At 39.2% G+C, this 26,733-nt stretch overlaps 1 protein-coding gene across 2 annotated transcripts in view; it reads left to right on the top strand.

Moving 5' to 3' along the window:
* The first annotated feature begins 1,576 nt into the window (after positions 1 to 1,576).
* Positions 1,577 to 26,733, top strand: part of Hat1 (histone acetyltransferase 1) — a 36,855-nt gene continuing 11,698 nt past the window's right edge. Inside the window, exons 1-8 of one of the 2 annotated variants that reach the window (XM_048345246.1) lie at positions 1,577 to 1,663; positions 4,252 to 4,356; positions 8,161 to 8,236; positions 10,961 to 11,081; positions 23,023 to 23,202; positions 23,494 to 23,615; positions 24,116 to 24,220; positions 24,764 to 24,870. In XM_048345246.1, the coding sequence (XP_048201203.1) occupies positions 1,657 to 1,663; positions 4,252 to 4,356; positions 8,161 to 8,236; positions 10,961 to 11,081; positions 23,023 to 23,202; positions 23,494 to 23,615; positions 24,116 to 24,220; positions 24,764 to 24,870 (823 nt within the window). In that variant the 5' untranslated portion in view covers positions 1,577 to 1,656. Of the gene's footprint in view, positions 1,664 to 2,514; positions 2,536 to 4,251; positions 4,357 to 8,160; positions 8,237 to 10,960; positions 11,082 to 23,022; positions 23,203 to 23,493; positions 23,616 to 24,115; positions 24,221 to 24,763; positions 24,871 to 26,733 lie in introns of those variants that run through there. The other variant, XM_048345248.1, reaches the window with a different exon arrangement.

The following is a 26,733-nucleotide window of genomic DNA, read 5'->3' as shown; positions in this document are numbered from 1 at the left end:
TATTTTGTTTTTGTTTTGCCGGTCCTGGGGCTTGAACTCAGGGCCTGAGCACTGTCCCTGGCTTCTTTTGCTCAAGGCTAGCACTCTGCCACTTGAGCCACAGCGCCACTTCCAAAAAGATGTATTTTAAACTATCATAGACTGTACTATAATGTGACATTTAATATAATCTGCTTACAGGATTCAGGCTATAATTTTAACACATCCTTTTCTTAGAACTGTTCACATATATTTAAAAAATATAACATGTTTAGATAGTTTAAAAGATAAGATGTTGTCTTCATTCAGAAAGATAATTGTAAGATTCATTTTAGATCTAGTGCACATCATTTTAAAGCCTACCAACAAATATTTGTTGTCACAAGGATTTTAATGTGTGGACAACATTGTAGGAACATTTGTATATTCCAAAACAGTATCTTATCCTTTGGGCGAAATAAATGCTACCAAGGCCACTGACCAAAATCAGGTAGTATCCTACTAGGATGGTGTTCAAACCAGTAGAACTTCAAACATGCAAAACAAAATCAGGCCACTCTGAGGTGTTTGGGTAACCGTTTTGATGAGTTAAATGTTGCCTAGTAACCTGAAGCACAAAAAGCAGAGTATTTCTATATTACCTTATATGATGTTAAGTGTATAAGAAGACTGGAGGTCAGTCATAGGGCTTGCTTATGCGTGGCCCTAGCATCAAAACCAACCAACCAACCCAAAACCCAAACCAAACCCAAAATGCAGCCAGCAGTCCAAACAGGAAAATGGAGGAGAAAGGTAGCAGCAAACAGGCCGGACTGATCTTCCACAGGTGAGGACTGTTTATTGAGATAGATCTGCAAGGGACACAGCCTTCCCACAGGCTCAGAGACTGTGCAAGCGGGGGAATTTGGGATCAGGCTTATGTGAACAAAGCAGAACTAGGAACTTGGGGACTTTTTGGTTGGGCCCACAATGGGCTCTTTACAGTTGGGTTAAGGTGAATTACCCTCCCTACATATCAAGGAAGGTCCCAGCATACCTGGGGTTTTGCCTGGTGACTGTACCTGGAAAATTGGGGCGTGAGGGTGTGTGTGTGTGTGTCAATCTTTCACAAACTAACACACACAAAATCCACCGATAGGAGGCGGTTATAAGTATTTCAAGACAAAAGTAGAGTCAAATAAGGAAAATAAGAAGTTAAATTTTCTCCTGAAACTAAAATGCCAACATTTCACCCAGGCAGGATCAGGTGGGTCATTTGTATAGATAGTTCAGGCCAAAGGGAAAGTTTCTCAGTCTCCAGGATATCTCTGAAGAGGAGATACGAAAATAGCCTTAAACCGTTTGCTCGGTCACGTCAAGCCCAAAGAAACTCTCCAGAGACTAGTGAGCATCTCAACATGGAGGGTCCCACCTCCGCGATCCTCCACTTCAGGGACGCAAGGCAGCCAACAGGCAGCTCAGTGGTGGCTAGGCAACCCTTGGAACACTCTTCACTGCGTTAGCCCCGCCTCTTGAGGCACTTCCGCTACCCCGAGCCTCAAAACTCTCCCTTTCATTGGTCAGCATCTCGTTGGGGAAGGCGGGTGGGAAAATACGTCATATAATGAGGTCATTTCCGGCCCGGGAGCGCGCGGGTTGATTCGCCCTTCCTTAGCCGCGGTCGCTCGCTGCTCGGAAATGGCGGGTAAGTTCCCGGGAAAAAGTTTACCAAGGAGAGGAAGCGGGCAGGTGTGGAAAAGAACGCCGGAACGGCGGTGACAATAGCCGCGTGGAACTTTCGGTCCTTCGCCTGAGTTCCAGAAGGGCTGCTTTGGTCGGGAGGCTCAGAACTCCGAGCCTGGCGTCTGCTCGGCCGCGCTCCGCGCCCCCGCCCCCGCCCCCACCGCTCTCAGGGCTTTTGCGCCTTCTGCGAACAGCCCGGCCCGGGCCGAGGATCTGAAACGCGGGGGAAAAGCGTCACGATCTGGGTTTCAGTGCCACACGTCTTGGGGCCTGCTTCTTTTCCAGTTCCTTTTGCGTGTGCAGTTTCAGCGCTGCTACGTCTGGCTGTGTTCCCGCCAGCTGATTTTCGTACTCAGACCCTCCTCTTCCAGGTCTCCTCTACAACCAACTTTGAGCTAGCGCATTCACTTTGCTTTTGACCGACTTTGTAATCAGATCCTTGAAACCCGCCCCACTCCACACACTGTAATATTCCCAAATCGTCTTTCGATGTCCTTGGGTAGAGACGTGGCCCCCTTCCTTCATGACTGAAGGAGTTCAGTCCCTTCGGTTTACAATATTTAAAATGTAACTGCTTTTTCTTTGTATTTGAATTAATGCTGTTTGGGGTCCAAGTATGCTGTCCTCGCCCCTCCTTCCCCCGACCTATCTTTTGAAGTGATGGGCAGTTGATCAGTTTTATGTGGGTTGGTTTTTTTTGTGGATGTAATCACACCAGAGTCTTTATTGCAAAGTTAATCAGTTTTAATTCCTGTACCATAGCAGAAGTATCACTAATTGTTCAACATTTCAGTTTTATAGGTAACGCGCTGCTTGGACGAGTTATAAAGTGAGGTCTGCATGAGAATCGTTCTTACAGCTAGAAACTGTGTAATATTGGGGTTACCATAAAAGGGGAGCGGGAACATGAGTACTTTGTAAGGTGTACATATTTCTAAGAATTACATTAAAAATCAAAATTCATCAAAAATTACATCAAAATTTAAATGTCTGCTTCGCCACTTAGTAGTTGGGTCCTTTCAACCAATTTTGTGTGTGTATGTACCACATCTGGCTTTTTCTATGTATGTGATGCTGAGGAATCGAACCCATGGCTTCATGTATGCGAGGCAAGCCCTTTACCACTAGGCCATATTCCAAGCCTAAACATTTTTTTAATGAGAAATAGATTGATACAGTACCTATTTATAGAATTGTGGAGATTAAGTTAATATGCAATTTCACAGAATAGTGTTGCTTAAGTCATACATGTATTTTAAAAAGTAAATCCTGTAATCTCAGGGTTTTGTTTTTGTTCATTTTTTGTGCCAGTGTGGTGCTTGAACTCAGGGCCTCATGCTGTCATTCTGCTTTTTTACTCATGGCTGGTGCTTTACTTACTTGAGCCAAACATGCCTACCTTTTTTGCTAGTTAATTGGAAATGAAGTCTTGAGCTTTCCTGCCTGGGCTGGCTTTGAATCTTGATCCTCAGATCTCAGCCTCCAATGATTAGCTAGGATTAGAGGTATGAGCCACCTGTGCCTTATGGTCAGGCTTTTTGTTCTGAAATAAGGCCGAACTATGTAACCCAGACTGGCCTTCCAACTTCAGATTCTCCTGCCTCAGACCCCTAAGAGCTAGGTTTACAGACATACACTACCATGGCTGTCCCAAAAGTGATTTGTTCTTAAAATGGTTCAAGTACTGGGGCTTGAACTTAGGGCCCGGGTGCGCTCCTTTAGCTTTTTCTACTCAAGGCTTGTTGCTCTACCACTTGAGCCATATTTCGACTTCTGGGTTTTTGCTGGTTACATAGGTACAAAAAGTCTTGAATTTGTCTGTCCTAGCAGTTCTCAAACTAATCCTCAGATCTCAATCCCTTGAGTAGCTAGACATGTGTCACCAGCATCCATTTTTCAAAACTGTTTTTTGAGGGCTAAGTATGGTGGGACTTGGGAGGCATGGGTAAGAGAATTGTAGTCGGGGGCTAGGACAAAAGTCAGAGATCCTCTCTGAAAAGCAAACAAAACCAAAAGGGATTGAGAGTGTTTGGCCCAACCCGAAGAGCCTTTGGAATTGAGTTCAAAACCCTAGTACTGCCAAAATGCCATTTTTTATTTTATTTTGTAATGAAATGTTCGTATGTACTATTTATTGAGGAATATATGGAGAATGATTTGTACTTCCATACTTTTAAAAATTAAAGTAGTTGTAGTTTATGAGTACATGGGTCTTGATCAGTGTCACCCTCTATTGAGGTTTTAAACCCTATCAGTATACTACTTTTTTGTTTTGTTTTGTTTTGCCAGTCCTGGGGCTTGAACTTGGGGCATGAGCACTGTCCCTGGCTTCTTTTGCTTAAGGCTAGCACTCTACCACTTGAGCCACAGTGCCATTTCTGGCTCTTTCTGTTTATGTTGTGCTGAGAAATCAAACCCAGGGCTTCATGCATGCTCAGCAAGCACTCTACTTCTAAGCCACATTCCCAGCCCTCCTTATCCTACTTCTAATAAGAAGCCTCCCTATGTATTTAAATCACTTTCAACTAAACTTTAACACTTTTCTCTTAGGATTTGGCGCTATGGAGAAATTTTTGGTAGAATATAAGAGTGCAGTGGAAAAAAAATTGGCAGAGTACAAATGTAACACCAACACAGCAATTGAACTGAAATTAGGTATGTATAACATTCCTAGGTGACTGTATGGTGTATATTTATCTATATGGTTGTAGATTTATATTTTCTCTTTTAAAGTTTGAAATCAAATTTTATGTAGAAACATTGAGCTCATTCAGATTTTATGCAGTCTTTTTTTTTTTTTTTGGCCAGTCCTGGGCCTTGGACTCAGGGCCTGAGCACCGTCCCTGGCTTCTTTTTGCTCAAGGCTAGCACTCTGCCACTTGAGCCACAGAGCCACTTCTGCCCATTTTGTATATATGTGGTGCTGAGGAGTCGAACCCAGGGCTTCATGTATATGAGGCAAGCACTCTTGCTACTAGGCCATATTCCCAGACCCTTTTATGCAGTCTTGATTTATGTCATGGAGCAGGTAGGTTTTAGTGAGATGGTAGGTAATGAGAATATGCTTTATTCTTATAACTTCATGTTGCTCCCCTTTCACCTAATCTTTTTATGTATTCAAAGACTATATGAAGAACTTGCCTTTCCCCTCTTGGCCCAGTCTTTTTATGTATCTAAAGATAGAATATGAAAGGTTGACTCTGGCCTTATTCTCCCAGATCAAGCAAAACACCAGTTGTATGCTCATGACCTTGGCTTAGCTGAAAGCCTCCTCACTCCATTCGGTCTCAGCCTCTTTTTTGCCTATGAAGAAAGGGATAGGAGGAAAAAGGGAGGGGGGGGATAGGTCTGGGAATGTGGCGTAGTGGTAGAGTGCTTGCCTAGCATGCATGAAGCCCTGGGTTCGATTCCTCAGTACCATATAAACAGAAAAAGCTGGAAGTGGTGCTGTGGCTCAAGTGGTAGAGTGCTAGTCTTGAACAAAAGCAGCTCAGGGACAGTGCCCAGGCTTAGAGTTCAAGCCCCAGGAATGGCAAAAAAAAACAACCAACAAAATGTGTCTGTGTATGTGCTGGCACTGAGCCTTGAACTCATGACCTGGGCACTGCTCCTTAGGTTTTTCACTAAGGCTGGCATTCTACCACTTGAGCCACAAATCCACTTTCAGGATTTTGGTGGTTAGTTGAAGATAAGAGTTTCTTTCATGGACTTTCCTACCCAGGCTGACTTGGAATGGTTATGTTCAGAGCTCAATCTCTTGGATAGCTAGAATTTAGGCATGCAACCATGGGCACCAGTTCATTTGATCGGTCTTTAAGTGTATTAGATAGATAATAGCTTTTACACTGTGCTACCAACGCTACTATTTCTAAAATAGAAACTCTGTACCAGATAAGCAGTAAATCCTCATTTACCTCACCCTCCAGCTCTTCGCAGCCCCTAACTTGAAACCATGACTTGCACTTTGTTTATAGTGATCTCTTGTAGATGGCAACAGTTTTTAGTCTTTTTACTTTTATAACTGTAGTCTGCCTTGACTTTCATAATAACCATGTTTTTACTTAAAGATTGTTAGGCAAGCAAGTACTGTACTGTTTGTGCTATTTATACCTCCAGCCATGATTATGAACTTTTGATAAAAGTTTTTATTTATAAGTTAAATTATGTCCAGAAAATGTCTAAATATCTAATAAAGGAGCAAAAAGATACCTATCTCCGTCTTAGATTTGTAGAAATTGAGAATATAGTATTCATGGTTACAAAGTATTCTAGGTTACAAAGCTGCTATTGGAAAGATAAACCATTAAAGTATTAAAGAACACTTACATACTCTTTTGTGAGTGTGTGTATTGTGTGTGCATGTGCTTGTCCTGGGGCTTGAACTTAGGGCCTGGGCACTGTCCTTGAGCTCTTTTTGCTCAAGGTTAGCCATAGCTTTACTTCTGGCTTTTTTTTGTTTTGTTTTTTGCCAGTCCTGGGGCTTGAACTCAGGGCCTGAGCACTGTCCCTGGCTTCTTTGTTTGCTAAAGGCTAGCACTCTACCACTTGAGCCACAGTGCCACTTCCGGCTTTTTTTTTTTAAGTAGTTTATTGGAGATAAGAGTCTCATGAACTTTCCTGCCCAGGCTGGTGTCAAACTATAATACTCAGCCTCTTAAGTAGCTAAGCATGTCAGCTAGGTGTGAGCCACCAGTGCCAAGCTTGCTATTTTTGTTGTTGTTTATTTTGCCAGTCTTGGGGCTTGAACTCAGGGCCTGGGCACTGTCCTTGAACCTCTCTGTGCTCAAGGCTAGCACTCTACCACTGAGCCACAGTGCCACTTCAAGCTTTTTCCGTTTATGTGGTACCCAGGAATTGAACCAAGGGCGTTATGTATGCTAGGCAAACACTCTACCACTAAGCCACATTCCCAGCCCAGCTTATTTATTCTACATGAAAAATATTTCAGTAAGCTTGTTTTTTGCTACCAAGTATAAAAATATAGGAAAATATATATAAGGATGTTATTGTAGCTGGGGGGGGGGGGGGCGCACACGCGCGCGTTTGTGCCAGTTATGGGGCTTGAATTCCAGGCATGGGCACTGTCATTGAGCTCTTTTGCTCAAGGCTATCACTCTACCATTTGGGCTACAGCTCCACTTCTAGCTTTTACATCCCTCTGAGTAGCTAGGATTACAAGCATGAGCCCTGGCACCTGACATCATTGTAGCATTTTAAATTTATTTGTTTACATTGTATGTTTGAACTTAGGGACTCACATGTGCTAGGCAAGCATTCTACCACTAAGCTATATCCCTAGCCCCATGCAATGTTTTTAACAGAGCTGTGAATGGGTGGCAACAGCAATAATGGTGTGGGTTGATTATGGTAAAACATTTCTGTAATTATAGCTATTTGGGAGGCAAATTCAAGGCAGATCCTTGGAAGGATCACATTCAAGGGCAATGCAGGCAAAAAGTTAGTGAGACCCTAGCTGAAAAATGACTCGAGTAAAAGATTGAGCTTTAGCTCAAGTGATAGGCTGCCTAGAAAAGTACAAGATCTTGAGTTCAAACCAGAAAAAGAATGAATGCTAGTTACTTGATGATAGTGAATGATAATGACTTCATCAAACTCAGGATATTACTGTTCTCAGGATATTTCTGTTAACATTCTGATTTCATATGACTCGGATGTTGTAGCTTTTTTACCTCAAGATGTAGATTTTTATGTTTCTTCTTACTCTGAATTGTATTAAACATACAGAACAATAAAAACTAAAGTGTTTCTGTCCTCCCTAGTCCCCCCCCCTTTTTTTTTTGCCAGTCCTGGGGCTTGAACTCAGGGCCTGAGCACTGTCCCTGGCTTCTTTTTGCTCAAGGCTACCACTCTACCACTTGAGCCACAGCATCACTTCTGGCTTTTTCTATATATATGGTGCTGACGAATTGAACCCAGGGCTTCATGTATGTGAGGCAAGCACTCTACCACTAGGCCATATTCCCAGCCCCCATCCCTGGTCTTATAATTCTTAGAATAAGATGTTGATGTTGGAAGTTTTCAAAGTTAATGGTCTAATTTTCATTGTTGTTGTTGTTATTATTATTTGCCAGGCCTGGGGCTTGAACTCAGGGCCTGGGCACTGTTCCTGAGCTTTATTTGCTCAAGGCTCGCACTCTACCATGTAAGTCACAGTGCCCCTTCCAGCTTTTTGTGTTTATGTGGTACTGAGGAATTGAATCTGGGGGCTTCATGCATGCTAGGCAAGCACTCTACCACTAAGCCACATTCTCAGCTTTTCATTGCTTTCTAATGTCATAAGAATCTAGTACAAATCATGTAATACTTTAAGTGATACTTTAAGTAGGGAAAATATTTACTGTAGCCTATGGTAAAATTATTAATATAGAAATGCTTATCTCCTTTAATACCTTTAAGTATCTTTAATATTGCTTTTTTTTTCTTTATTCTTTTAAACAGTTCGCTTTCCTGAAGATCTTGAGAATGACATTAGAACTTTCTTTCCTGAGTATACCCATCAACTCTTTGGGGATGAGTAAGTAAATTAGTAAAGTACTTGCCAAATTAGTATGGCCAAAAGAAAGATTTCCATTCTTCTTTAAGATTTGGATATCATTTTGTTTTCTTTACTGTTCTGTTTTTTATGTTGCTTATTTAAAAGTACTTATTAGAATAGTATTTTTTTGTTTTTGTGGTTTTTTTTTTTGGCCAGTCATGGGGCTTGGACTCAGGGCCTGAGCACTGTCCCTGGCTTCTTTTTTTGCTCAAGGCTAGCACTCTGCCACTTGACCTGTGCGCCACTTCTGGCCATTTTCTGTATATGTGGTGCTAGGGAATTGAACCCAGGGCCTCATGTATACGAGGCAAGCACTCTTGCCACTAGGCCATATCCCCAGCCCAGAATAGTATTTTTTGAAACTGAGACAGCAGATACATAATACCTACCAACTTAGAGCTATAAACACATTGTTTCATTTAATTCTCACAGCCTCATTAGCTGTGGGGTTATTCATTACTTTGTACATTGGTGGAATTGCAGGAGGTTATATGAATGGTTAGTGTTAAGATTCAGACAGTGTGGCTTTAAAGCCCATATTTACTTTTTTGTTTTTTGCCTATTCTTTGTTATATTCCTTTTATTATAGCACATACTCACCTAAAGCTAGAAAAATCTAGTTGTTATTCTGTGATTAAGTAATTAGAAATACAATTTTAGAAACAACTTCAAAGATACCTACTGGAATATTCAGCACTTTCTTTGATTTCCCCTACCTTCATTGTATTATTAAAATAGCTATTTTCTTTTTGTTCTGATTTTTAAAAAAATCTGATAGAAAGTTAGGATAGTACAATGAATATTATTACCTGGATTCACCCTTCCCTTTTTTTTCTGTGCTGGGAGTGGGTCTTGAATTCAGCTTGGGTACTGTCAGTGATCTTTTTTGCTCAAGGCTAGTGCTCTACCATGAACCACAGCTCTATTTCCAGGTTTTTGTTGTTAGTAATTGGAGATAAGTCTCGGGGACTTTTGTACCTGGGCTTGAAATGCTCAAATCTCAGCCTCCTAAGTAGCTAGGATTATAGACATGAACCACTAACACCAGGAAATTTCTCATAACTTTCATATAAATTTTCCCCATTCTGGTGGATTCAATCTGGAGTTATGTTGAATTTTGTCATACCTCTTCATTCTCCTTGAAACCAAAATAATTCCTCAGTCCTTGTTTGTTGTATAATAGACATTCTTGTATAGTTTCATAGAATCCTTTTTTTTTTTAGAATCCTTTTTTTTATTAGTTCCTTTTGAATTCTTATAGTGCATGTATTTTCAGTACTACAACAGGAATTATATTGTGTTGTTGGTATCACATCATTAAGTTCATGGTATCACTTTGTCCTGTTGTAAATTGGGCTAATTTGGGTCCCTTAGTTTAGAGGAGTTTGCTAGGTTTCTCTGTGGAAGTTACCCACCCCTTCCCTCACCCCATCCTGCTTTAACTCAGTGCCTTAGGCTCTCACTCAATCTTTTCATTCATAGCTGGTGCTCTTATCACTTTTGCTATGCTTCCATTTCAAATTTCTTGCTGGCTAATTGCAGATAAGACTTTCTTGGACTTGTCTACCCCAGGCTTGGTCCAAATCATGGTTCTGAAAGCTCAGCCTCCTGTATAGCTAAGATTATAGACATTGGTCATCAGCATATAGATCTCTTCCCTTTTCTTCATTTTTTTCCTATCTTTTCCCCTTCCTTCTATTCTTGTTCTGTGTTTTTATTGGCATGCATTATTCACACAGAGGGAAATTTCATTGTGACATTTTCCAATTGTGTACCCATTATGTTCCAATCTTACCCTCTTTACTATCTTTCCTTTCCTTTATTCTAAAACAACTTCAGCATGTTTCATTATTCTGTTTCCAGATAGGCAAATCATCTAACCACAATCATCCATATTTATCCTCTTGTTATCCCAACCCTCCCCAGTCTCCATATCCCCACCTCAAATCCCTATAAATCAACAGCCTTCATCCAAGTTCTTTATGCTATTTTCATATGTACTTGCAAAAGTATTCATGTTGCTTTGTCTTTTTCCTTTCCCCTTCTAAGTACTCCTTTAGTTAGATTCATGTTCTTTGTTTATCTAAATATAACATTATATATCCAGGTACAAATATGGATGTATATGTCTTTTAAGTCTAGCTTACACATAGGTTTTTTTTTTTTTTTGCAGTTAGCTTGTTTCAGTCAATATGATGCCTTACAGTTCTATCCATTTTCTTTTTTAAAAGCATAGTTTAAAATTTTCCAGGCACCAGTGGCTCATACCTGTAGTCCTAGCTACCCAGGAGGCTGAGATTTCAATGTCAAGGTTCAAAGCCAGCCTGGCCAGGAAAGCCCCCTAATTAACTACCAAAAAGCTGAAGTGGAGCTGTGACCCCCGCCCCCCACACAAAATTAAACCTCCCTATGAAGTTTCCTTGTGTATAAAGATGGATAGTACTTTATTATTATTATTATTGGTTGGTCATGGGGCTTGAACTTGGGCCTGGACCCTATCCCTGAGTTCTTCAGCTCAAGGCTAGTGTTCTACCACTTTGAGCCATAGCTCTACTTCTGGTTTTCTGGTTTTCTGCCTGGGCTGGCTTTGATCCACAATCCTCAGATTTCAGCCTTCTGAGTATCTAGGATTATAGGTGTAAGCTACCAATGCCTGGTTGGGTAATCCTTTTTTATTAATGTGGTTTTTTTTTTCCATTTCAGTGAAACTGCTTTTGGATACAAGGGTCTCAAGATCTTGTTATACTATATTGCTGGTAGCCTGTCAACAATGTTCCGTGTTGAATATGCATCTAAAGTAGATGAAAACTTTGATTGTGTGGAGGTAAGAACAGAAATACATTATTTTTTTTTTTCTTTTTGTTTTGCCAATCATGGGGCTTGAAGTCATGGCCTGGGCACTGTCCTTGAGCTTCTTTTGCTCAAGACTAGCACTCTACCACTTACTTAAGTTGCAGTACCACTTCCAGCCTTTTCTGTTTATGTGGTACTTAGGAATGGAACTCAGGGCTTTATGCATGCTAGGCAAGGATTCTACCATTAAGCCACATTCCAAGCCCCTCCAGTTGAGTTTAAGAGACATCTTAAAGTTTAAATGGTTCAGGAAGGAAAAGCTAACACAGAAGTTTTAAAATAACATTCACTTTTTTTTTTTTTGGCCAGTCCTGGGCCTTGGACTCAGGGCCTGAGCACTGTCCCTGGCTTCTTCCCACTCAAGGCTAGCACTCTGCCACTTGAGCCATAGCGCCGCTTCTGGCCGTTTTCTGTATATGTGGTGCTGGGGAATCGAACCTAGGGCCTCGTGTATCCGAGGCAGGCACTCTTGCCACTAGGCTATATCCCCAGCCCCAACATTCACTTTTTAGTTACAGAAGTATTTACCTCCCTGTATAAATAGTCAAATCCTGTGATGGGTTATCTGAAATGATTATGTTCCTTAGCTTATACATTTCCTGGGTGGACTTTTTCTAAAAAAATCTTCACTTTTATGAGGTTTCTTTCCCAGCTTTTGTAAATAAATATACTAGACAGGGAAATTCTTCTTTCCTACAACGATAGAGGAAAATACCTAAATATGACACTTAGTTTTTCTTTCCTGTCTTTTTTTTCTGAGATTGGCTCTTACTATGTAACGTCAGTCTGACCATAAATTCTGGCCCTCCTGTCTCCATCCCCAAGTGCTAGGATTACAAGCACACATCTCCATGCCCTTTTATTTCATATAGACTCTTTGAATTTATTTTGCTGCATTTCTTTTTTTTTTTTTTTTTTTTTTTGCCAGTCCTGGGGCTTGGACTCAGGGCCTGACCACTGTTCTGGCTTCTTTTTGCTCAAGCTAGCACTCTGCCACTTGAGCTACAGTGCCACTTCTGGCCGTTTTCTATATACATGGTGCTGGGGAATTGAACCCAGGGCTTCATGTATGCAAGGCAAGCACTCTTGCCACTAGGCCATATTCCCAGCCCTATTTTGCTGCATTTGTAATTCTACAAAGTTTTGCTAACATTCTCCTTTATGAAAATGGGTAATTAAGATGATTACCTTATAAAAGTGTTTCTAAAGGAGGCAAATGATAAAAGACATTAATAAAGTGTGTAGCTAGCTGTTGGTGCCTTAGTGGTAGAGTGCTTACCTAGGATGCATGAAGCCCTTGGTTCAATTCCTGAGTACCACATAAATAGAAAAAACCAGAAGTGGTGCTGTGGCTCAAGTGGTGGAGTGCTAGCCTTGAGCAAAAAAGTTCAAGGACAGTGCTCAGGCCCTGAGTTCAAGCCCCAGAACCGGCATAAACAAAACAAAAAAAGTTAAATAGCCTATATTTACAAAACCAAAACTACAACAAAACAGGCTTAGATAAAAAATAAGAATTTTCAATCGTTCTTGTGTGTATATTGTGTCTCTGCTCTTTCTACAGGCAGGCAGACAGGCAGGCAGGCCTATATGTGGTATGCAAGAGGTTGGAAATCATGTTTGTAGTTTAGGTCTGTCTCAATGGGAGGGCTTTCTCCCACTCAGCAGTCAGCACCTGGATTTAGGGAGCAGTCCTTAAACAGTGAATATTTTGCAAACTCAGGCTCAAAGCTCCATTTCCACTCTGGCTTCAGGAGAAGGAATTCTCTTCTGCCTGAGAAAGGTAGAGCCTTCCCAGCTGCCTCTTATGACACCTCTCTACTGGGGTTTTGAACTATATTTTCTTTTGGGGGGTTGTTTTGTTTTTTTATTATAAATTTTATTGACAAAGTGATGTACAGAGGGGATACAGTTACATAATAAGGTAGTAAGTACATTTCTTGTCTTATTTGTTACACTCTCCCTTATTTTTCTTTCCCTTCCCTAGTTCAGATAAGCATATGTACAATATCCAGTGTACCAAAATCATATACAGTGACCACAGGGGGTACACCAAAGGAAATTCACCTAGTACATTAACCATAACCACAACGATTAAATCCTCCTTAACCACCAGAAATGTGGAAGTAGAGCAGTGGCTCAAAGTTAGGGAGTGCTAGCCTCCAGTAAAAAACATGGGGGGAAGGAGAAGAGCAGTACTGGTGACTCATGCCTAGTTCTGGGGCCTGGAGGATTGATGTCCAAAGCCAGCCTGGGAAGAAAGGATCTAGAGATTCTTATCTCCAATTGACCAGCAAAATGCTGCACTGGAGGTGTGACTCAAACAGTAGAATACCAACTGTGAGTGAAAAAGGCAAGTGAGTATGAGCCCGAGTTTAAGCCACAATTCTGGCAGAGAGAGAGAGAGAGAGAGAGAGAGAGAGAGAGAGAGAGAGAGAGAGAAATATGAATGAATGAATATGAATGACGGAGGTTGGCGCTACAAGCTGTAATTATTACCAGACCTTGGAATCTAATGGAATTTGCACCCATGGAATTTGTTTAGTTGCTTGACACCAGTGACTCCCCTTTCTTTTTTCTCCCTTTTGGAATGAGAAAATCTGTAACTACTATTCTATGTCTTCCCTACCATTCATAGTCTTCTAGAAGTATTAACTTATTGTCTAGTTTTATAGGTGCACAAATGGGAATTTTGCCCTAAGTTATCTCATCCTGGAGTCTCACTTGTAATTCCCGTAATGGTGAGGTTTGTAATTTTGAGTGATGATTTTAGATAAGATTTTAGACTGCTTATGTTATACTGTGTAATGGTTGAGACTTTGGGGATGTTGGGCTGGGATAAATGTACTTTATAGGCCCTCGTAAGCCAATATATATAGGAGATGGTCACTTAGTGCTATCATCCATAGTACATAATAACATATTTATAAATTATGTTTACATCACCACATGTAATCTGAGAATGCTGGATGCAGGAGGATTATGTGTTAGAGGCCAGCTGGGGCTACATAATAAGACACTATCTCAAGAAAAACAGGTTTTGGGAATGTGATGTATTCTAAATGGGTTTGTGCTCTTATGCTTATTTCTTATATCTGTTGTTGATATTTATTTTACTTCTCCATGTTTCATGCCATAAGCCCACAAATTTACTGCAGACCTCGAGGGGTTGTCCCTCTAACAAACTATATGTGGGTAGATGTACCATTTGGTAAGGTTAATGGAATCATGTATAACATGAATTTTGTGCATAGTATGAAAGAGGTCTTAAGTTGTCTTCAAAGATTTTTTTTTGTGCCAGTCCTGGGGCTTGAACTCAGGGCCTGAGCATTGTCCCTGGCTTCTTTTTGCTCAAGGCTAGTAGTCTACCACTTGAGCCACAGGGCCACGTCCAGCTTTTTTCTATATATATGTGGTACTGAGGAATCGAACCCAGGGTTTCATGTATACGAGGCGAGCACTTTACCACTAGGCCATATTCCCAGCCCCTTCAAAGTTTTAAATTTTAAAAAAAAATTACTTTTTTTGTGCTGGTTTTGGGGATTGAACTAAGGGCCTAGACACTGTGACTGAGCTTTTTGTGGTCATTAATTGGAGAGTCTTAATTACTTTCCTGCCTGGGCTGGCTTTGAACTGCAATCTTCGGATCTCAACCTCTTGAATAGGTTTACAGGTATGAGCCACCAGTGCCCAGCCTCAAATTTTTACTAGACAGTTGACATCTCAAAACCCAAGCTCAACTAGATATTCTTTTTCTTTTTATAACTTTTTTATTTTTGTGACAGTCCTGGGAATTGAACTCGGGGCCTGGGGGCTGTTCTTGAGTTTTTGTGCTCAAGGCTGGCACTGTACCATTTGATCTCTAGCTCCACTTCTGGAATTTTGTCCATTATCAGGAAATCCAGTAATAACAAATGCTGGAGAGGATGTGGCCAAAAGGGAACCCTACTACATTGCTGGTGGGAATGCAAATTTGTTCAACCCCTCTGGAAAGCAGTGGGGAGGTTCCTAAGAAGGCTAAACATAGAACTCCTCTACAACCCAGCAGCCCCACTTTTGGGCATCTACCCAAAAGACTACAAGCAAGACCACATTAAAGCCACCAGCACAACTATGTTCATCTCAGCATAACTTGTCATTGCTAAAACATGGAACCAACCTAGATGCCCCTCAGTAGACGAGTTGATAAGGAAAATGTGGTACATATACACAATGGAATTCTATGCCTCCATTAGAAGGAATAACACTGCCCCATTTGTAAGGAAATGGAAGGACTTGGAAAAAATCATATTAAGTGAGGTGACCCAGACCCAAAGAAACATAGACCTTATGGTGTCCCTCATAGGGAATAGCTAGTACATGATTAGGCGAGTCATGGTAGATCAAAATACCCCAATAGCTACACCAATATGATCACATAAGATGATGCCAAGTGAAATGAACTCTATGTTACTGAGACAAGAGTTATACCACCGTTGTAATTATTATCAAAATGCCATGTGAAACCATACCTTTTGTATTTTTTTCTTGTCTGTTTGTTTGATTATTTTGTTTAGTTTTGTTCCTCTTGTATTCCCTTTCTGTGGTTGTTTCCCTGCTACCACTATATCTCGTCTGAATACCCTGGATACTGTTTATATGGGTATTAGAACTGGGGAAAGGAAAGGGAATACCAAAATTGAGAGACAAAGGACAAAAAGACAAACCATTCCCAAAACTGCACAACTCTTGGGGGGAGAGGGGCAGGGGAAGGGGGGAAATGAGGGAGGAGTTAACAAGTTGAACAAGAAATGTACTCACTGCCTTACATATGAATCTGTAACCCCTCTGTACCACACTTGGACAATAAAGAAAAAAGATTAAATTTTTTTAAAAGTCTCACAAATTTTCATGCACAGTCTGGCCTACTGAGTAGCTAGGATCTAGAACTGTGAGCCACCAATTTCTGCACAATTCTTAAGATGCAAATAATGTTCTTGTGTTATACAAAACTCATTATCATATGAAGGATATTTTGTCTAAGTTGGAGCTGATAGAGAGTTAAATTGATTTCTTCTAAAGGACCCAAGTCAATAGACTAGGTTATTGATAAATCTTTCAAATACCATGTGAAATGAAAATCACTATGTATTTACATTGGCTTCTAATTGTTCCATTCCTGAAAAACAGTTTTCTTTCCATTTAGATGTACTGTGGCCAGTATAAGGAACCAATCTTTTGTAATGTTTTTGTAGGGTTTCTTGTTTCATGGTTAAAGATCATTTGTATAGTGTTCAGGCAAAAGTTGTTTGCCCCCTTGATTACAAGATAGACAGTGAATGTAGGAGTAATGGGCTTGCCTCTTCTGTCTCAGCAGTGAGAGTGTTCATCCCACAGTTCTTCTGTGTTCTTATTACCAGACATGTAATGGTAAATAAAACAAAGATATTGCAGTAGTAGAGCTTAGACAAATACTAAATATTTATGAGTGATTTTTTTTTTTGTCAGTCCTGGGCTTTGAACTCAGGGCCAGACCACTGTCCCTGGCTTTTTTTGCTCAAGGCTAGCATTCTGCCACTTGAGCCACAGCGCCACCTCTGGCCGTTTTCTATATATGGGAATAGAACCCAGGGCTTCATGTATACAAGTCAAGCACTCTTGCCACTAGGCCATATTCCCATCCCCCAAATACTAAACATTTAATTGGCATATTACTAAGAAGTATTTGGCTGGGGCTGGGAATATGGCCTAGTGGCAAGAGTGCTTGACTTGTATACATGAAGCCCTGGGTTTGATTCCCCAGCACCACATATATAGAAAACGGCCAGAGGTGGCGCTGTGGCTCAAGTGGCAGAGTGCTAGCCTTGAGCTAAGAGAAGCCAGGGACAGTGCTCAGGCCCTGAGTCCAAGGCCCAGGACTGGCAAAAAAATAAATATAAATAAATAAGTAAATAAATGTTATAGCTGACACAGCTAGATTATGTAAGGTTTTAGGGTTTTCTAGCCATAAGGCATTTGTAAGAGACAAGAGTATTTGGTAACCTTTGAAAGTTTTAAGTAGGTGGAAAGTCATGCAAATGTACTTTACTTTTTTGTGTGTGTGCCCTATGAGGTTTGAACTCAGGGCCTGAGTGATGTTCCTGAGCTCTTTTGCTCAAGGCTATGTGCTCTACCACTTGAGCCACAGCGCTATTTCTAACTTTTTTTGGTGGTTAATTAGAGATAAAAGTCTTTCTGGACTTTCCTGCCAAGATTACCTTTGATCTGCAATCCTCAGATCTCAGCCTTTTGAGTAGTGAGGATTACAGGTGTGAGCCACTGGCACTGGGCTTCTGATTCTGAGCAGGTGCTTGTGGCTCACTTTTGTAATCCTAGAGTCTGAGATCTGATCATCAATGCTTGAAGCCAGCTGAGGCAAGAAATACCATGACACTCATCTCAAATTAACAAAAATAAAGATGACTGGTTGTTATAAAGAGAATGTAGGGAACAAGAGTGTAAGAATAAAGACCAGAGCATTGCAGTGTTAAGAGGAGATATTTGACCTGGTTGTCATATTTGAGAATAGTTAGAGGTAGAGCCATTGGGGTTTGAGATGAATTGGAAGTGATAGGTGAGAGAACCCCATTTCCTAAGCAGTAATGGTACTATTATGGAAAAGATTTGAGAAGTAATTTCAGTGAAAAAAAAATCAAATGTGTTTTGGGTGTGTATTAGGTTTGAAACTATTACATGTAATATTTGAATTTTTATCATACTGGGTAGCATTGTTTTGGAATATGAAAAAGCATACATTTTAGAGAGTTTGTATACACAGAAAATTTGCTTAAAAAATTAACTTTCACCTGGAACCAGTGGCTCACACCTGTAATCCTAGCTACTCAGGAGGCTGAGATCTGAGGACTGCAGTTCACAGCCAGCTCAAGCAAGAAAATTCTAGAAACTCATCTCCAGTAAGCCACCAAAATGCTAGAAGTGGATCTGTGGCTCAAGTGGTAGAGTGCTAGCCTTGAGCTAAGAGGTAGTACCTAGTCTCTGAGTTCAAACCCCAGAACCCTTCAGCTCTCCCCCCCCCCAAATTGTGTATAAGTTTGTCATTAGTCTTCCATGATCCTGTTTTTCCCAAGCTGAGTTCTCTACTTGTACCTGACATTCTCTAGTCATAGTTAAGATACCTATAAAATCACTTTGCTAAACATCTACTTTGAAGGAAACACAATTATTCTGAATTTTACAAATACAATAAACTTGATTATTAGTATATTGATTTATTCTTTTTGTCCTTGGCCTTTGCTTTTATTAATATCTCCTGCCTTCTCTTGGGGTAGTTTCAATGTTTTGGGTGAAGTGTTATGTAACTAATGCTAACTGTATTTCTGGGAGAGATTTGATAAAGTTGAAATACCTGGATAGGTTTGTATTGTCTATGGATTACCTGTGAATTTCATCATTGACTCCACTAATACAGGTGGAATTTGAAAGTAGATAGGAGCAAATTTATCTATTTTTCTAGAGTTTTTAATTTCTGCTAGGAAAATCCTTTTATTTATAAAAATTTAATTCTGAGTAAAGGAACAATAATCTACTAGTAATATTTCACTATACTTTTGTGACAGTGGTTTGAACTTAAGACTTATGCTTGCTAGACGTGCTTTTCCACTAATCCTTCTCTCCATCTCTTGGATTTAGGTTACTTTTTCAGATAGGACCTTACTGATAGCCTCCAGAGTAGGTGGAAAAACAGCCACTCACTTTTTTCCCTGAGTGGCCTCAAATTTCCAGGTTTCTGCTGCCCTAGAAGTTTGAGCCACCATACCTAGTGTGAATGTTTTTGATGAGGAATGATTTTTTCCTGAAAAAGCATAAAAAGCAGGGCAGGGAATGTGGCTTAGTGGTAGAGAGCTTGCCTAGCATGCATGAAGCCCTTGGTTCGATTGCTCAGCACCACATAAACAGAAAAGGTTGGAAGTGGTGCTATGGCTCAAGTGGTAGAGTGTTAGCCTTGAGCCAAAAGAAGTCAGGGGCAGTAGTCAGGCCCCATGACTGGATGTGTGTGTGTGTGTGTATTTACAAATATATATATGTGAAATATATGTGTGTGTGTGTGTATATAGATAGGTAGGTAGATAGATACAAAATTACATATTAAGCTAGGTACACGATGGCTCATGCCTATAAACCTAGCTATTTAGGAAGCTGAGATCCGAGGATCAAGGTTCAAAGCCAACCAGGGCAGGAAAGTCCATGAGACTCTTGTCTCCATTAAATTACTCAGCAACAGCTGGTTGAAGTGGTAGAGTGCTAAGTGAGAGACAGCTCCCAGGCCCTGAATTCAAGTCACAAGAGCAGAAAAAAAAAGAAAGAAAATCTCATCTAGCTTAGGTCAAGTAACAAAACACTAAAGCAGTATAAATATAATACAGCCTTCATTTTCACAGTAGTGGAAAAGTTTGCCTTTTAAATTTCATGTAATGTTTAAATATTATCAAAGAATGAGACTGAGCAGATTCAAGTACATATGGAACTTTTATTTTGTTTTTATAGCATGTCTTAGATGTTCTTAGAATTATAGTAATGTTGAATTGATAAACCCTTAAATTGTAGCTTCAGAAATAACATTAGGGACAAATTGAGACAAATAATACTACTTAAGATAGATCCTATAAAGGTTATTAGATTTTGAAATATGTATAAAATCAAGTACAAGTGTAAATGTTTATAATAGATTACTAGCTATTCTCAGGCACCCTGACATATGCAATGATGAGGGAAATCAAAATTGTTCCATAGGAACAGTCATAAAACAATGAAACTTGAAATGACCATAATGAGTAGTATACAGCTAAAAATATTTCATCATGATTTAGTTATTACTAAAAGGCCAATTAGAATATTTGTATATATTTTCTCTCTCTCTTTTTTTTAAGGAAATTGGTAACTGCTAGGAAACATTCATAAGAAATACTGTGATTAGTTAAGTATATCAGATTGTGTTCAATATTCTATTTCACTTCTTACTTTTTTTATATATTTTTTTTCATTTTTTTTGGAGGGGGGTACCCGTCCTGGGGCTTGAACTCAGGGTCTGAGAGCTGTCCCTGAGCCTTTGTGTGCAAGGCTAGTGCTCTACCACTTGAGCCACTTCTGGGTTTCTGTGGTGCTTAATTGGAGATAAAGAGTCTCAAGAACTCTCTTGCCCTGGTTGATTTCAAACCTCGATCCTCAGATTTTAGCCTCCTGAGTAGGATAAAAAGTGTGGGCCACAGGTGCCTACCCACTCTTTCTGTATTTTTACTTGATTTTAACTGAAATTTAGAATAACATTTTTGAAGATAGGGAATTTTTCAGTGATCTTCACAAATAGAATCTAATTCTTTAGTCACAATCACTGGATCTAAAAGTTTCAGTTCTTTTTAATTCTGAATTGATTATATGAGGGTTTTTTTCCTATCTTATCTAACAAGTACATCCAAAATGAAGAATGAATATCATAAAAGGTGAATCCAGAGACAGACATTTTTCTTTAGTTGACTTTTTTTTAGTGAGGCCAAGTTCTTAATTCTAGATTTGATTTTAAGTTGTGTTTTATGTAAATAACACATATACACATAAGACATTTACATACCTATAACAGATTCCTAGCTTTAGAATTTAGCTTTTGTTCCCCATAAAAGTTCTTAAGATAATGTACAGATTTGCCCAGAGCAAAGCATTTTATTTGAGGATGTTTTTACTACAATAAGTATTTTTTGAAGGATGAAGGTTAAATGTTAACTCAACTTCCTTGAGCTTAGACCTTTGGGTAGCTCTCTCTTCTACCAGAACTGCCACTTGAAACTTGACATTGTTTCTAGGAAGTTTTTGGAGTAGATTTGATGCAAGGTTGGTAAAGTGATTTGATCATTCTTGACACAATTGTAGTTAGAAGACAGGACATAATGAATGTTATTCAAGGCTAAAGCACATGGTATGAATGTTTTGTGGTGATTTTTTAAATCTAGTAGATTATAAACTTTTATTTAAAAGGTTTTTTTTCATGTTTAAAAACCTGAACTATAATTATATTACACTGCTTTTTTTTTTTGCCAGTCCTGGGACTTGGACTCAGCCTGAGCACTGTCACTGACTTCTTTTTGTTCAAGGCTAGCACTCTGCCAATTGAGCCACAGTGCCACTTCTGGCCGTTTTCTATATATGTGGTGCTGAGGAATCGAACCCAGGACTTCATGTACATGAGGCAAGCATTCTTGCCACTAGGCCATATTCCCAGCCCTATTACACTACTTTTATCCATCACTTTTGACATTACCTTCTACACAAAAAATCCATTGGAACATCACTCATAACAACTTTCTGGTGTAGTTATTAAGAATATGCTTACAGTGGTGTCTTCACATTAGATAGCACTTCCAAGGGAATATTTATCAAATAGTATATACTTTAAGACAAGTAAAAATAGTTCTATTAGATTTCGTTTATTTGACCTTGAGAATAAATGGACTGATTGCAGGACTGGTGGTGTACTTATTAGAAATAAACGGCTGGGCAAAATGATGAGCTACATTTTAAGTAACAGTTCTTATTTTTATAGCTGTAAACAAATTACATATAAATGTTGGTGGTACCAAAGCATTGAAAATAAAACTTGTTTGTGATAAACTCCATCCTTGGTTTTCTCTCCTAAAATGTAACTGAATGATAATAAAGTGCTATTCATCTGCAGGTGCATTGCTTCTACTTAGTTAAGATGGTTGAAAGGACAGGAATTAGTAGCATGTTGTATTAGCCTTTTGTAGTGTATTTTGTTCTAAGCATCTTAATTTCCCTGTTTTGAATGCTAAGTAGCAAGGGTCTTGGTTTAGAACTAATACCCATCATGCATGTAAACGGTATGAAAGAGCTGCTTAGTAAGTTAACACAAAGTGTTCTTGTGTCAGTCCTTGTGGAAATAGATACAATACAAACATTACAGCTGAACTCACGGCAAACTCCATTAAGTAAAAACCTGGCCTCATTGTTCGGGAAAAAGTTTGAATAGAATGCTAGCTCATTTTGTTGAATGTAATGTCAGGCTTTTAGGGACTGTATTGAGGGATAAGGTTTTGTTAAGTTGAGACCAATTCATTAAGTTTTATTGCCTGGTGAGAAGAAGTAATACTTTATTGTAAGACTTCATCAAATATTCATGGTTAAAGAGAAGTAGTAAATGTATTCAATCAAGTGGTCTTTTGGGGTCTTGAAAAGGATTATGAAGTCTGCTCAGCTGATAGTTTTAACATTCATCGAAGTAGTTTAACAAGGGTAATTTTAATCTTTGGGTTTAATTTTATTGTCTAGTCTTGTGTCTTTTGTACTATCACAAATCCAGGTTTATAAAAATCATTTTATAGGGATGAGTGGATAATATGTCCATTCATATAATTTGTATATTTCCTAAAAGGGGATATTTTAAAAATTATCATCTTAGTATGACATATGAGAGAGTTATCTGTCTACTTGTTCATTGTGAAGTTGCTATTCGTTTGGTCATACTCCAGCCTTAACCTCACTACCACTGGTGATCTTTTCATGTCTTGAATAATATAGTCTCTTTGACACACATAAAATAATAGCCTTTTGTTTTGTCCAGTTCAGATTGTTATGAAGGAGGTAGTCAGTGTTTTTCTACATGATCTAGAAATTTCAATGGCAGTGCCATTGTTTTTGTACTTGATATTAGGCTACCTGACTCTAATTTACTTTTATGTTATGCTTACCTCACATTTATTTATGTGACAGTATTTGGTGCACACAAAATTCACCTTTGCCAATTTACTACTGCATATTTAGTTTGTGAACTAAAGTTTTTGTAATGTAGGTTTCTGCATTGCAAAGAAATATGTTCAATTAAAATCAAATTTGCTGCTAATTTTTATGTTCTTTATCCTTCATGGCAGGCAGATGATGTTGAGGGCAAAATCAGACAAATCATTCCACCTGGGTTTTGCACAAACACAAATGATTTTCTTTCTCTGCTGGAAAAGGAAGTTGATTTCAAGCCCTTTGGAACCTTACTTCATACATACTCAGTTCTCAGTCCAACAGGAGGAGAAAACTTTACATTTCAGATATACAAGGTAAAGCAAAATCTAAGTGGCCAAGTCTTTGCTTTTGCCTAAAACCAATTTGCAAGGTTTTTTTTGTTGTTGTTGTTATTTTCAGTAATGTATTCTAGCTTTGGGAAACAAGATTTGTTGGCACTAAAAGCAGATCTATTATATATATATATTATATATATTTATATATGTCTGTATACACATTTAATCTGAGACTTGTAAACATTTTCCCACAAGATAGTTTTGTCTTCTGCAGACTTTCACTTACCTCTGTGATGAGTTTCACCTGACTTTTCCTGGCTTTTTCCCTAGGCTGACATGACATGTAGAGGCTTTCGAGAATATCATGAAAGGCTTCAGACCTTTTTGATGTGGTTTATTGAAACTGCTAGCTTTATTGACGTGGATGATGAAAGATGGCACTACTTTCTAGTGTAAGTACAGTTCTAAAGCAACAGTAGACCTTATTACTTCCACAAAGCCAGCATTTTAATTGTGGCAGCCCAATTATTGGGACAGTATAATGATATTTTTCCCAGGAAAGAAAAACTATTGTTTATGAGGCTTGAGTTTTCCTTCATTATGCTTCGGGAGACCTTGAGAATAGAGCTGAATTAAATGCTGTTGTCCGTTAGGGCCCTGAATGTAGGCTTAAACAGTAAAATGAGCTTTGCCTGTGTTTTCTTTTACTTGCCACCTATTCATCTTTATAATAGGCAAGTGCACTGAAGTGATGTAAAGAGGTCTGATTTATCCAAGTTGCTGCACACCAATTAAGTGAATTGTACATTCAGAACATAGCAGGTGTACCCATTGGGCCCTCACAGAGTAGCTTGCTGACACTGAAAATTCAGTCAGAGAATGGAAAAGAAAATGGACACTGCATGGGAGCGCGACTGTAATTGACCTGCTTGGCTTTCTGTTTTATCTGCAGATTTGAGAAGTATAATAAGGATGGAGCTACGCTCTTTGCGACCGTAGGCTACATGACAGTCTATAATTACTATGTGTACCCAGACAAAACCCGGCCACGTGTAAGGTAATTGGCAGTATAACACGTGCCTTGTCTTTTATTTCAGAAGAAGGAACTGCTGAAGTTTCCAATACTTGTTATAATAGTGTTGATCTGTTTTTTAAAATCACCATTATTCATTGCTTATTTCATTGTTTCCTTTGAAACTGTGGCAGAGTAAACCCAATTTTGAGTATCTCAATAATTTTTGGGTTTCTTTTTTTTTTTTTTTTTTTTTTTTTTTTGGCCAGTCCTGGGCCTTGGACTCAGGGCCTGAGCACTGTCCCTGGCTTCTTCCCGCTCAAGGCTAGCACTCTGCCACTTGAGCCACAGCGCCGTTTCTGGCAGTTTTCTGTATATGTGGTGCTGGGGAATCGAACCTAGGGCCTCGTGTATCCGAGGCAGGCACTCTTGCCACTAGGCTATATCCCCAGCCCCAATTTTTGGGTTTCTTGAACTCAGTGTTGATTCAAAAAAATCACACACTTTAAAATGATCATAATATGTAGTAATTTTTAACTGGCTGTCATGTTATGATATTTTAATTTTAAAATAATTTCTTTACTGTAGTCAGATGCTGATATTAACTCCATTTCAAGGTCAAGGCCATGGTGCTCAACTTCTTGAAACAGTTCATAGATACTATATTACATCTCCTTCAGTTCTTGATATTACAGGTATGTAAGCTCTTTATGTGTTTTGTTAGAAGTAACTGTCCATTTAAACTAACAGCATTACCCTCAGGTCTTTTTAGGTAGCTAAAAATAGCTAAAGGTTGCGCTTTAGATCATGAGCCTTGGTGAAGATTGGTTTACATCTTTAACTGAAGTGCTTAAGTGAACAAACTGAAGATAATGAACTAAATGTATTTGGCCAGTCTTGATCATTTATAACTAAACTGCAAGTATGGTATAATATACTATGTTCAATTTATTTGGCAAACAGTTGAGTCATGTAGAAAGTGCCCATGCATTCATTTTCATGTAGAGGCAGATTTTCATGTAGAGGCAGAATTTTTTAAACCTTAGGGAGAAAAAAATCAAGGTAAATAGTTCCTGAGTAGTAGACTATATATTTCCTAAAGTAAGTGGGGTTATTTTTGTTTTTCATTTTTTTGTTTTGTCTCACGTGGGTCTTAAATCTGGGGCCGGACTCTGTTGCTGAGCTCTTCAGCTCAAGGCGTGCTCTCGCACTATCACTTGATCCATAGCACCACTTTTGGTTTTCTGGTGGTTAATTGGAGATGAGTCTCGGATTTTCCTGCCCTGGCTGGCTTTAAACTGTGATTCTCAGATCTTAGCCTCCTGAGTAGCTAGGATTACAGGTGTAAGCCACTGGCACTTGGCAAAGTGAGTGGTTTATAGTCTTAAAATACATACTTTTGAAACTGTAGTAGGAAAGGCAAAATATAGGCCTATTTAGTTTGGAAATGTCTTTCAAAATCAGACATAAAAGTAGTATTGTGAGCTAGGCATGGTGGTATAAATCTATCATCCCAACATTTGAGTGGCTGAGGTAGGAGGATCATGAATTGATGATAGCCTGGGATACATAGCAAGACATTTTCTCAAAAACACGAACAAGTAGTAGATGGGCATTACCTTCCCTAGTATCCAAACTGCTAAGGAACACAGTGGCCTTAGGAACATTTATGTTGTCAGTTTAGTTTCAGATTTGTTGCTCATAAAGTTTCCTACTAAGGAAGTGGAACTGTGGCTCAATTGGTAGAGTGTTAGCCTCAAGCAGAAAGATGCTAAGGGACAGCACCCAGGCCCTGAGTTCAAGCCCCACAACCAACCCCACCTTTCACCCTCCCCCCCCCAAAAAAAACACCTTCTGATTAAGGCTGGGCACAGTGGTTTATGCCTGCAATCCTAGCTGATAGAGAGAGCTCAGTAGGATCGAGATTCAAGGCCAGCCCAGGAAGAAAAGTTACTGACTCTCCCATCTCAATAAATAATGTGAATGTGGTAATACTTGTCTGTCATCCCTGCTACTTTGGAGGCATCTAGTCTAGGGTTGTGAAAGCAATGACCCTACCTGAAAAATAACTGAAAGGCAAAAATGGATGGGAGTTTGGCCCAAGTGGTAGAGTCTAGCAGAGCCTGTTAGCAAGCACAAGACTCTGAGATCAATCTCCAGGACTGTCAGCAAACAGAAAAGCAAAATAAAGTCACTAATTATACCAAAAGTCACTTATTTTTTCTTATGAAAATACTGTATAGATTGAAAATCTCTAATCTTAAATCTGAATTCTAAAATATTCCAAAATCTAAGACAGTCAAAAAGGTTCAGGTTTCTGGAGATTTTCAGGTTTGGGATACTCAACTAGTTAAGTCTATGTAAACATATATGTATGTATATGAGAGAGAGAGTATGTGTATTAATTGTAAAGGTGATAAACAGGGTGTGTATATAAATATATATATACATATATATACACATATATATATTTTTAATTTCAGAAATCTGAAACACTTTTCCGGCCCCACCCATTTCAGAAAAGGTTATTCAACCTGTACCAGACATTCATCCAAATT

Source organism: Perognathus longimembris, chromosome 4, assembly GCF_023159225.1.
Source record: "Perognathus longimembris pacificus isolate PPM17 chromosome 4, ASM2315922v1, whole genome shotgun sequence".
Lineage (NCBI taxonomy): Eukaryota > Metazoa > Chordata > Mammalia > Rodentia > Heteromyidae > Perognathus > Perognathus longimembris.
This window is presented reverse-complemented; position numbering and strand designations above follow the sequence as displayed.